Source organism: Drosophila tropicalis, unplaced genomic scaffold, assembly GCF_018151085.1.
Source record: "Drosophila tropicalis isolate 14030-0801.00 unplaced genomic scaffold, ASM1815108v1 contig_845, whole genome shotgun sequence".
NCBI lineage: Eukaryota > Metazoa > Arthropoda > Insecta > Diptera > Drosophilidae > Drosophila > Drosophila tropicalis.
The window spans coordinates 11,596,631-11,610,115 of record NW_027173338.1 but is presented as its reverse complement, the minus strand read 5'-3'; the positions used below and the strand labels follow the sequence as shown (position 1 = coordinate 11,610,115).

At 35.1% G+C, this 13,485-nt stretch overlaps 1 protein-coding gene across 1 annotated transcript in view; it reads left to right on the top strand.

The window, feature by feature from the left end:
• Positions 1–13,485, top strand: part of dpr2 (defective proboscis extension response 2) — a 62,498-nt gene that overhangs the window by 2,130 nt on the left and 46,883 nt on the right. The window contains exon 2 of the mRNA XM_068295228.1: positions 3,092–3,463. Within this exon, the coding sequence (XP_068151329.1) occupies positions 3,268–3,463 (196 nt within the window). The 5' untranslated portion in view covers positions 3,092–3,267. The remainder of the gene's footprint in view (positions 1–3,091; positions 3,464–13,485) is intronic.

Genomic DNA, 13,485 nt, shown 5'->3' with positions numbered 1-13,485 from the left:
ACAGACACCCAGCGATGTGGACAGTCTCAAAAAGGACACATGTCCAGTCAAAGTGGTTTTTTGGCAAGGACATTGAAATCGAACTAAATAGGAGACAACCCAAAGCTCCTCTGTCACGTGCTTTGAATTAAATTTGAGTGTGTGTTGTTGGCTTTGCCTTCATAGGACTTTTTTTTTTGTTTTCTGTGGCTTCTTGTTGGTCTTTGGCCAGGTTGTCCAGGTGATTAATGTTCAGACGTGGCTTGTTTAATTAACTTGCATTTATGTTTGACAAAGAAGAGCAACCTGTCTGGAGACACACGCGCCACACAGACACACAGCCAGAACAGATGACAAGTAGTTAAAGAGACTCTCCAGGTGATTGAACGCAAATTTATTTAAGTGACTATTGGGCGTAGCCTAATAATGGAAGGTATAAGAAATGGAGTGTAATTTATCACAGAGTCTTTGTTGGACATCATTAGCGCTTTTTATTTCATAGATTTACCTGGTGACTTTTTGAGTTTTGACTTTTTTTGCGAAAGAATCAGTCAACAAGTAGATATCTCTTCATTAAAGTTTTCCTAAAACAAGGACTTTACTGGGGAATTCGATTCGCTATCCCAATAAGTCAATATTTTTTATAACTTTCAGATTAAATTATTTGTAGAATTAAGCTTAAAGAGGAAAAAAAGACAACATATTATTATTATTATTTATTATTATACAAAATAATATAATAACTAACGGGTTAAGAGTGCTAGCTGCTAAGGCCATCGACTCGACCGTTAACTTATATCTTATTGAGTAAGTTATTTACATCTAGGAATTTGATTACTAATTTTATGTTATTGGGTGTGGGTGAAATAAGAAGAGAGGTGGGTTGTAAAAGACAACATAGTCAGCACAAATTGCATTATCTCTGAAGCGGTGCTCTCTTTTATGTGTTTTGAATTGAATCCATAGTAGCCAAATTCCTAAGTTGTTAACTTGATTGGTTGTAGTGTCAAATTAGTGCAGATCACAATTCGATTTATATCTGCAATAGCTAGGCAGGTCATGTTTCCTTTCTTTTAACATTCGACCTTTCTTAAGTAGCCATCGGAACTGAATAGCATAGATAGGACGACAGAAAACAGATCGACGGTTGGGGTTTAAAGTCAGTCTAATGGTCGAGTAAACAACAATTTGGATTGACTGAAGACAGTTTAAATATCTGGAGTTAATTGAGAACTTTAATGTTTGCACTTTCGTCAACTTTTACCTTAACAATGCAAGTTACAGTGCAGTATTTGGCAGTGTTTTTACTGTATTTTATCTTGTTTAATTGTAAATCTTTAATAAGTGTCTTTTTTAACTCACAAAAGAACAATTTTCAATAAAAATCATTGGAATTTCATGCATTATTTACACTTTGCCCACATGTGTATATAATAGCTATATATGTATGTATAGTGTATTGTGGGGCGATATTTATCAACAATGTCTTTTCAATGCTAACAACTGCATTAATATTTACCTCGCCCGTCTCATATAAAATAAATATTGAAAAGAAAAAAGATGCACAGGATTGTGTGTGTGTATGTGTGGGTATATATGATTGCATTTACATCAAAGGGGTCAGCGGTGAAGCGATGGATGACGAGGGCAACCCTGATCTCTCATAAACATGATGATGATGATGATGGGCAATGATGATGCCCCAAAATCCAATTAAAATGTTAATTTTTTGTACAAACAATAACAACATTGTTAAGTTCATGCAGGCCACTAAAGGGACAGGAGGGGTGGTTGCTTGGAGAGATAATCGAAAGAGGAAAGGACATTTAAATGCAACTCAATTCTTTGTCATTGTGTAATGAGCACTGTTTGTGTTGCGGCGCCAATCAAACAATCAAACAACCAGCACAGAATTGACTTAATATTGCCATTGAAATATTCAAACATTGAAGAACAAAAAGGACACTCGAGCCTTGTGGTGAATGTAATTGTTGTTTATTGTTCAATTTACAATTGAAAATGTTTCGCCATTTACCTGTGGGCCATGCAATATTATATTGCCTTTTATCGCTGTCAGCAATGAAATGTGATATTAGACAGCAATGGAGCACTTGGCTTAATCTGTGCTTTTGTCAGCCAAAAAGCTGTCTTATTTTAAAGCTGGTTTTATGTCTAAGTCGGCCATTTACTAATCTTAAGAGAATAATATTCCTAATACTCCTCCTGCAAGTCTTTCAAAGTGAAAACTTCCTTTTTGAAAAAGTTAAACTCTAGATTATTCATATATACAATAGCTTTGACCTTACATTTTGATCAATTTTTTAAGTTCGCCGGTTCAAAGGTTTTTGTGCAAAAGACTGTAAACAAATTGATAGAATATGGTGGTTATTCAATTAATTCATTAATTCAGACTCTGTACACTTGTCCCTCGTTTCCGCTTCGTTTAGTTATAATTCTCAACTAGTTAAAGCTTAAGCTCAAGCTAAAGGCATTTCGTATATGTTTAAGTTAAAAAATATTTTTGTTTTTCTTATCAAAAACAAATGAATGTGGTTAAATATAGTTTACCTTGACTTTGCATTTAGCCTTCATACGATTAATTAATTAATTAATTGGCTGCCCATAATTGGCTTTTGTGGTTTGGCCGTAAATTAAATATTAAATATCTTAATATATTCATAAAACAACACAAATCATTAACTTAATGGTATTTACTTCATTTCGAGTGATATTTAAAAAAAACTATGTACATATATAAGATTGCATATAATCAACCAAATCAAATCATATTCTCATAAAATTGAAAGAGTGTAGTTAAAAGATAGAGGATTATTTCAAAAATTGAATACCACTTCGCAATCTGAATAGTCTGAAGTTTCCTTCTTGTATACAAAACATTACTAAAGAAGTTAAACATTTAAAGAACATATATACGATAAATAGTCTTAAGTAAATAAGTATAATAAATATTTAAACCATGTTTAAGGTGTTTTAGTTGGTTTCTACCACATAAGTTTCATTAACTAAAGATTGTAAAATCAGTTTATTAAAATTAATAACATAAATTGATTGCATCTCTTTTGCACTTTCTGCCCTCTCACTCTACTTGCAGGAGCTGTCTTGAGCTGTCACAGCAGATGCAAATCATGTGAAGCTTGAAATTTAAATGCAATCAAATGCCCCAAATCAAGCACAAACGGCCACAATAAAGGATACATAGAAAGTTCAGTGTAAAGTCCCAAGAACAATTTAAGACAAGAAGCCCAGGGGGAAGGGAGTAAGACGATCATGGCGAGGCCAGTTAAATGGAAATGCATTGGCATTGAAATCATCATCAGCATCATCATCATTAGCCTGATGCAGATTTCCACTCAAACAGACGCCACAACGATTAGGGGCCAGCCTGAAGGAAGCCAAGGAGCCAAAGAATCCCAAGGAGTCCAGCCACAAGAGCAAGAAGAAGAAGAGCGCATTAAGTCAATATGTAAGTCCACGCATGCTTAAATATACACACTTACATATGAATGTATACATACATTACATATATGGTATTTGATTTTCATGAGGGAAATGTTTACTTTAACTCTGGTTTATATATAATTTGAGTCAGCCTAAGTAGGCAAAACAACATTTTCTTAAGGCAACAGCTGTATCTGATTTGCTCGGTTGCCTTATTAATTTTCTTCCACAATTTTGCAATTAAATTTATCAACATTTACTCAGGTTTTCATGTTTGATTAAAATTATTTACTTATTTAAACATGATTTACTTAGTTCTAATTCAAAATTTAAATACGAAATTCGTTCAGTATTTGGTTTCATATTGAAAAGAATTGTTGTACAGATTCATGCTTAAAGAATGATTCCGAAAATGGATTAAATTTTTTAGTTTTAAACAAAATAACATTACAAAAAAACGTATTCTTGCCACCATTAAGCATAAATTGAGTTAGATGAGTGGACGGGAAATTCTTCGTGGAAAATATGTTTCTTCTTATCATAAGCTAAACTCAACCTTGGACTAGATGAAAATGCAATGGAAACATTATGGTATATTAAGTCATAAACCTAATAAACTTGGTCAAGCTGTGAGTCTCATTCTCTTTCTCCCTTTTCCTCTCACTTTCTTTCGTTCTCTCCCTTCTCGACCTATCTGTTGTAGTTGTTGTTGAGTCAAATATAATTCATACGGTGGTTCTGCCGCAGCTCTCTCTAGTCCTAGATGCTCCCAGAGTTAATTTATGAGGAAGTTTAATGCAGTAAATGCCTAAATCAATTATGGCCACCATGCGGAAGCGGAAACAAAAAAATGTGAAGAAAGAAGAAAGGAATTCCTAGCACTAGGTGAAAGCAGCGACTGCAGGATACCCTGTGTTCTTGAGTTGTTTAAAAATACGAGTGGCATAGGTTCAACTTATCTGGGTAAAAGGGATGAGCAGATGGCAGACTAACAGGGACAATTGACACTTCGCTGTGTCATTATCATCTATCCTGAAGATACGTGCCTTGAGCATTAAATGGTTATTTGATAGTTTTAGTTTTAACACAACCAGCTGTTCCCTTCAAATGCAGGGTATATCAAAGAACGAAACCAAATAGGAAAAGCAAAGAATAAAATCTACTTAGCACATGTAGACTTTAATTAAATCATGGCAAAGAGCTGGCAGCTGGCTAGCTAAATGGCTAGGAGAACAGCAGAGCATAGAAGAGAAGAAGGATAAACAGTGGAGAAGCAGGAATACAGTGGGATAGGGCCTCTAGCCATTGCGATGGCATTCCTCATGTTAATCAACATAACTCAGAAACCACCAAGCAGAAGCAGAAGCAGAAGCAGCGGCAACGGCAGCAGCCGGAAAAGAAAGAAAAAGTAGCGCAAAAACCTCGTAACCTGGTTTGCGGCTTTCACACTTGAAGGGCCAAAGCGGTGTCTTTTTCTCCCTAACCGTCCTTTTATGTTTATTATTATTGTCATTATTACATATTGTTGTTATTCTTTTCTTCTTCAACATCTTTGTGTTATGCGTGTGTGTGTGCTTATTGTTATGTTGCACAATTTAAAAAAAAAACCCAAACAAACACGAAAACAAAACATCAGAACAATTACCCGGTGAAGACCTAAACACGTGCCTCAAGAAAAGAAGACGGAATGCGTTTATTAAAAAAGTATAAACAGAAATTAAATGCGAAAATGTCAAAAGAAGTTTTGTTCTCTTTTCATGATTCAAATTTCTTGCAAATTCTCTTTAATCTAAATTTGTTTAAGCACATTTTAAGCAAAAGGAAACAGTAATCAATTCGCTTAAGTTAGGTACAGTCAAGTAGGATGTGTAGGAGGAAGAAAACATGTATTTTTCTTTGAACGTGTAGGAAATACGAAACAATTGTCCATTTTCTCCGAAATAATTCGCCCACTTCTGAATACGACAAATATTTGTACACTTCCACATGTGATGGACGTAAAGTTTAATAATAAGTTAAATATTCTTACACTCTTATAAATTGACTGCTTCAATTGAAAATATTTAGGAAAGTTCTTTTCTATTTTAGAGTAAACGTTTCAAGTTGGAAAAGAAATATTAAACAGAAGATGATCTATGTGACAGACACAATGTTTCCATTTCAATTGAAGCGAATTCTTTTTTTCCACTCTATTTGCTGGCCACCTGCTTTGCTATTTCGCCTGCACGCTCTTTCGCTTACACCCTAGAGCATATATTGACAATTTTCGTCAGTCACTTGATGATGTGGGCATTGGCTTTTGCCCAAAACTGGGGCTCGAGGACATCCTTCGCAAAAATTCCTTCGCCTGCACGCTACGCAAAAGACAAACAGAAGTCAAGCGCAATTGCAGACGAAAAAGTCAACAACAATGCACACATGACATGGATTTAAAGGACCTCCTTCCCGACTTTGCTACCCGACTCTATGGTGACATATTCTTCGAGTACAATTTCCAACCAGACAAAAGGCCACACCCACTAAGAGGCAATGGGCAACATTGCGTAAATCAACTCAAAACTTTAAGTCGATACGCTTGAGAGAGTGTGTCTGCACTCAGGGAAGGGGGCAAGAACAAGATCGTAAAATAATTTTATTACCCACCAGCCTGGACTGCGGCACAATTAAACCACACCAAAGGGCGGGGCGGGTGTGGAGGGGTGGCTCATAAGGAATGAGGAGTGAATACAAAACAAAAAGGCAACACAAAGAACAAAAAAACGACGTCCTCGGCCATTTGTCGTGGCAATTAAAAAGTTTAGATTATTTTGTAAGAGTATATAGTATGTATATAATAGAAGTGGGCGTGGCTTAATTCATAAATGACTACTTGAAGAGCCATTAAAAAATGAAAAGGGGTTTAATTGGCATTTAATTTAAGTAAGACAAATACTTAAATTCAGTATTTCATTTTTGCTCAAATAAGAGCCATCATATTAGAGAATGGATGGACCAAAAATTTGATAACCTCTAAAATGCGGGCAATTAACGTATTTACGAAATTAATTAAATTAATGAGCTGAATGTGATGATTAAGGATTAAATTGTCATTATTATTTTGTTGCTGTTGCTGCCGCTGCTGCTGATGTTGATGATGACGAAGCTCTTCCAATCGGTTTGCTCCATTAAATTGTTAAACAATATTGCCGCTGCTGCCCTTAAATGTAGGCAATAAAAAATTGCCACAACTCAAAAAGAACATTGAGCACAGTGGTTTGCAATATGAAGGAAAACTTATGACCATTTGAATTTGCTCAATGACTTATAAATAAGTCCGACTATAATTCAGTATGTTGCAATAGAAAAATATAATAATATTATTTGGTAAAGAGCATTTTAGTGTGTAAGTCGCAGTAAATTGGAGAATTTGTCTGCTTCGGGCTGTTCTTCAGTATGTATCACCTTAGAAATCTACGAAATCGTGGCTAAATTTTAGTTCTAAAAATACTGCTGAAAGGTGAAATTAACTACTAAAAGGTGCCAAGGCGATTGAAGGAACAATTATATTAAATTTCAGCAAATTTTAATATCTAACTTTCAAATCAATGTCTGTGGAAAAATACTGTATTTACTTTGTCGCCACTTCTGTTCGTTTTGCCCTCTTCATAAGCCATTGCCCTAGGGCTGGGGCTACAATTCGCGCACTTTTCACATTGTTGTTGTATTTATTTTGCTCTCTTTTCTGTTCTGGCCGTCGCAATTTAATAAACATAAATTTCATTTAAACAATACAAAAGCAGCAACAACTATAAACCATATGTGTGAGTGTGTGTATGTGTGTGTCCCATATGCATATACAAGAGGAGACGTAATTTTATTTTATACTTTCCACTTTTGCCTGGACCAACTTTGTGTGGACAACACACGCACACACACACAGCCTTTTCCCATATGTATGCATGTATAGTAGAGCATTGGAGCAGACCAACCATTAAAGAGGCCGCGCCATGAAGGATATAAGGAAATCATATAAATACAAGCTCATAAAAATCATGGCTGCATGTCCCTTTTTACCAGCTGTCTCTGTGTTTGTGTGAGTGTGTGTGTGTTGATTCGGTTATTGTCCTGCCAGATTCTATATATGTACATATGCATGTATATAAGAGTTTCTTTTCGGCTTTTCTTTTTTTTTGTGCCCTTCTTTTGTCGTCTGAGAGTGTTATGAATTGTTTTACATAACTTTTTTTAAATATGCGGCATATGTTCGGCTTGTTTTTTTCCGTGTACCCATACATACATACATATTATGTATATTTACTTCGAGACTTTTCTTCTTGTAAGCAAATTTAAGGCAAGCGAGTTGTGAGTTTCATTTGAGAATGACCACAGATTGTTGGTAACTGAAGCATTTTTGGGACATGTTCAAAATCATGTTGGTCCACAGGGGGAAAGAAGTAGGTGTAAGGCTGAAATTCGATTATAAAACTGTAAAGCAATAACCGAAAGTGAACATTATTAAATGGTTTTGTTATCTATACATATATATACACAGGTTTGAGATGTCACAACCCTTTCGAAGCCTTACATCTATTACATAACATCAACTTTAACCTTTATTATCACCTTTATTGTTTGAACTATAAACAGCAAATGAAGATTGTATTTAAACTTGCATTTTTAAACATTTGTTTGCTATTTGATTTAAGATTTTGATTTTCATTTCAACTCTTATTCCATTCATCCGTATTAACCCTCTCCACCTTGCGCATAATTTAGAATCTTGAGTCTTAATCTCATTTAAGTCGTAAACCGCAATACCAAAGGCAAAATTAGGCGCTCTTTCAAATTACTTAAGACTCCGGCTCAGTCGCAATCAGAGACAGCAGGAAAGAACGAAAGAGATAGAGAGAGTTGAAAAGAGTCATGTTGTCTCATAAAATATGTCAGCTACTTAAAGTCAACATGAAAATTAACAACACAACACGGCGTATACGTAATATGAAAAAGGCTCCGCAGACAACGAAAAAGATTTATGGGCATTTACTGTTCTGTCGTTGTTTTTTCTTTTTGGAAACTAAGTTTCACCAACAAGATGTCGGTTGCCGGGGGTTGTATGTCAGTTTTCTTGGTATGTCTCAAAAACAAGTTAATTTCAAGTCAAGGCCATAAAAATGTTAAACAATTTTTACTTGTTTGCCACTTTTACCCTTTGAATAAATCAGTGAATGAAATTTTTTCAGGTGTTTGCATAAGTGGCCAAACGGTGAAGGAGGTTTTGGGCGAGTAAAAGAAATTTATTTGTACATTGACTCAAGTATCAACTTGACTTGTGTGTGCGTGTGTGAAAGAAAAACCCTAGCATACTTTTGTGCGCGACAACAGTAAATTAATTTGCCTTTTCGGTCCAGACATTACAGACATTCACAGAGACCGAGATAGACCCGACCAGAGACCTAAATCAATTGCCTTTGAGTAACTCTCGAGTCAAGTTCAAGGTTTTAGCAAGCAGACAAACGAAACTGGGAGACAACAATTCAAAGGAAACAAGGCAAAATCAAGCTTAAAATAAATTGTCGATTAGGAAATTTAATACAAAATTGGTGACAAATCCTTTTTGGGTTTCCTTTCCATTTTTTTTTACTGTTTTTTGTTTACAGATTTTCCATCTCCATGAACTAATTTTAATGACATTTTCCTAACCGCTAGAAAAAAAATTCTAATCAACTTTTGAGTGTCTTGGAAAGTTTTTACGACTTTCATCTTTTATATGGCAATCAAAAATTTGGCTATAAGAAAATCATTTCCTACCTAAAATTTATGAACCATAAAACATTTGAAACAATTAACTACTGAAAAAGTTTTGTTCTTGGTATACTTACACCCTCCAAAAAATATAAAAATTTATCAACGATAAATGCTTACACTTGGTGTATCATATGACAGAGAGTAAAGACTCGAACAGGATCGAACTAATCGAATATGCAGAGCACGCATCTGGGGCAAAATGCAATCCAATTTGAATGTTATAGAAAACACTCACACCGTCCCAATCCCCCCAGCTCCTCCCCCGTCCATCAGACAGTAGTTCTTGTCTAGTGGAAGGTAAACAGACGCAGGACAAAAGCATGCTCCAGGATCAGGAATAAATGACTGTGGCACATGCAGCAGATGCATAGAAGATTGCATATGGAGATATACTCCATATGCTTTTGTCTTTCACTCTCTCACTCCCTCTCTCTTTCTCTCTCTCTCTCTCTCTTTCTCATTCCATGCAATTTATAATTGCCTGCGTGTTTTGCTACAGATTCACGCAAAAGGGGACTGGAAAAAGTTTTTAATTAGTTTTCCCTTAATATTATTACGCATATGGCCTTGCCTTTTCCCAGCCTGTTAATTTGCTAATTGAAGTTGATTGCCATTTCATATTGTTTATAAATTTTATCCATCATATGATGTATTACTATTCGAAGTGGGTGTGGCAAACCACAGAAATTCCTGATTTATGGTTGCCATAAGTGGAAAAAAAATGCATTTTCAATGATGTTGGCTAAATAAAATAAAACAATGTTTGTATGTATGTATATAAATATTTTCCGCAGTCAATGTATATATAATGATGATGTCTGTTATTGTGGGCGTGGCATGTGTGTGTGTATGTTTCCCGAACTAAAATAACAGCAAGCCATAAATTTTCCTCGGTTGGACGGTAACTAAATTTAATTTCAGTTTCAACAGTCACAGAGCCAAGCAAAATCGTTATACAAATCGTATACCATAAAGTTATTTCTTGCTATTTTTTTGTTTGTTTTTTCTTTTTTTTTTTGGTTTTCGCAAATGCTGCAAATATTTTGTTTTCTATGAAGTATACCTAATAAATAGTTCCTGGGTATAAATGGTTATTCGGTAGGAGTGTAAATGGTTATGGTTTGATTGTCTTTGGTTCATAGAAGTTTGGAAATCTTTCGTCGCCTTTTTTGGTTTATTAATTCATAATTAATACAAAAAAATCTTTATTTTTAACCATAAATGGTTTAAAAGTCTTAATATTGGATTACCTTGATAAGATTACGTCAAAATGGTTTATTTTTTTCAAAAATATGCGACCAGTAGCTAACAAACCACTTTTGGCCACGTTTAAAGTGGCCTGTGGAACTCTTAGGATATCAACCTAGTCGAATCCCTATAAGATGGTAACTTGAATGTTTTCTAGGTGAAAGAGAGAAATTATAGGTTCATCTAAGTGTGGGTATGTGGGGGAATAGAACTGAGTGTGTTTGTGGGGAGTTTTGTGTGTATGTTCGTAAGGGCATTGTACCTACAACTTTTCTGGGTGTGTGTGTGTGTGTGTTTGTTTGGATATATGTATTTTGGTTTGTTGTTTTGTGTGTTTTATGTGCGGCAAAGCATAATCTGTAACAAATCTTTTTGCCCTGCGAAAACATTAGCCTTACGACGCATAAAAGTTGACATATGTATGTAACAAACTGCACACACATTGAACATACTGATATAGCTATATATAATGGTATGTGTGTATGCATGTTACCAATGTGGAAATAAGCCAAAATAGCAACAACAAAAAAGCATGTCCCATATAAATTTCCGTTGAGGAGTTGCTGGAATAAGCTACAAAAGCCTTTTTGTTAGATTTATTTCCGTTTTTCGCCACTTTTGTTTGCAAAAACTTTTTCTTTCCCTCAACTGTTTTTTGGCATTCTATTTTTTTGGGTTTGCTTGTAGTTTTTTTTCTTTCGTTGGTAGTCACACTTATGTGTGTGTGTGTGGATGTGTATGTATCGGTGTGTGTCTGGCGGTTGTGTTTAATATTATGCATGCCCTCTGGGGGGGCGTGGCATATCTGCATGCGGGCACAAAATGTTTGAATTGTTTGCCATCGTTCTCGTCACTTTTATAGAGTTTTTGGTATATTTTCATTTCATTTTTCAATTTTTCATTGCTTATACGAAAAAGGGTGCGAACGGGTCGAACGCATATATGATGATTCTTATAAATAAATTACCAGTTTGCTCTCGTGAAGGTTTCGGGGCGAAAAAAGGCAAATACATCGCAGACAGAGTTTGGAATTGTGGAAAACTAATGCTTGAGGCAGACATAAAATTATGAAAAATTTATATATTGATTCATAAGAAGAACAAATGAAAATATAAAAGGAAAACTCATGAAAATATTGAAAGACTTTATGTAAAAAGAGAAAGGATAACAAAAGACGCATACTTGACGACTGATTTCAAAAGAAATGCAAAAGTTCAAATAAATACATATATACTTATAATGTGTATGTTCTTATTTCCAAATTGAAGTTATCTTTGGGGTCCTTGTTGACGATCCTTTTTTAAGCAAGTTTGTTGAAATATCACTTGAAAGCTTTGAGGTTTTAAATTGTTTCCTTATTTTGTTTTACTAGCTTCAGGGCAAAGCGGAAGAAATAATAGAAAAAAGGGAACAGATTAAAATGTGGGAAAGAGATTTACTTTATTGAGAAAAACGAACATACATATAACATAGAAAGGAATATCTGCTTGAGCTCTATAGCTTTATTTCGTAGAAGAAATGTGAATAATTAACATTTCGCTTTCCCTATCGCGCTTCATACTTTTTCTCTCAAATTCCACATTATAATTAAGTTGCATCTCGCGAAATAAGCTCTTCAGCAAAAAAAGGACAAGACAAGCTACATACTTTGTCCTTATATATATGTATATATTTAGTAACATCAACAAATAATAAAAATGGCCCCTAGTGTGGTAATTAAAAATTCGCCCGCAAGCGAAAAGTGTCGCGACCAACGAGCAGAAAAAAAACTAGTGAAATTGTTATTATGCCAAGCAAGAAGACAAGCTCTAATAAGCTTTACCCAAATACATGCAGACACACTCACTCACACACACACACACACACACATGCATATATAGAACCCACAACTCAACAATACTTATATACATACATATATAACGAGACATAGAGATGAAAGTTGGAACTGGAACTGCTATATTACGTATACGCAACCTTAACAAATGATGTTGGCTTAAAAACAAAAAGGGAGCAAAACGAAAAAGATATATGAACATAACCAAGCTGACAGTCAACGATAGCAAAGTACACACACACACACATACATGCAGAAAATTAAAAGCGTTTACAGTAGTTACCCGCTAAACCTAATAAAAATACGATAAACTTTTTGTAAAAACTTTAAAAAACACTTTCTAATTGATCTTATACTTTATTTTCTCTTAATGAATTCAAAGTTGTGACTAATTAGAACTCGACAATATTATTTTGCAGTTCTTGCAGTTCACTCTCAAGATGTGTTTACTGTACATACACACACACACACAAATGAAAGTTATACAAACTAAACTGTATGTAGCCTTGTGGCACTAGCAGATCGCCCACTCCCGATTGCTGGCAGCTGATAAACTAAAACTCTCTGGCAAGGGCTCCAATGAGCAACAAGAGAAGGCAGCGGCAACAACAATTTCGCTAAATTACAAACAATGCTTATTTGTTGTTTATCTGTGTAAAGCATCGCTGTGACACTTTCAGCATGAAGGGCTATGGTGGAAAAGGGGATGGCAAGAGGGGGAAGTGAGAAAGGTAATTGAGTTGATAGAACAGCTTTCGGTGTGGCATTTCGCATTGTTTGTGTAATTTGTGTAATGCATGCAAAGTTAATTACCTCGGGGAACTTGGTAATTAGAAATGTGATTGAACTCCCCTCGCTGACATCCTTTTAGCCTACTCCCCATATCTGTCTCTCTATCAAGTGTTTTTGACTTTGGCATAAATCAACGCCGCAAATTGCCCCTGACAAGAGACGAAACACCAGCTCTTACCTCGTATGTGCCCATCACCTGTTCCAGTTAAATTTTTGTACATTTTTCTTGACATTATGAAAAGTTGTTGCCGTCGACTTTCCAGACACTTTTCAATTAGCCCAGTCGGCAAAACATTTTCATGACATTTATTATTATTATTATTGTTGTTACCGGAAACACTCAAATTGAATTTCAATCAAACAAGATAAAGAAAACACCACCAAAAAAC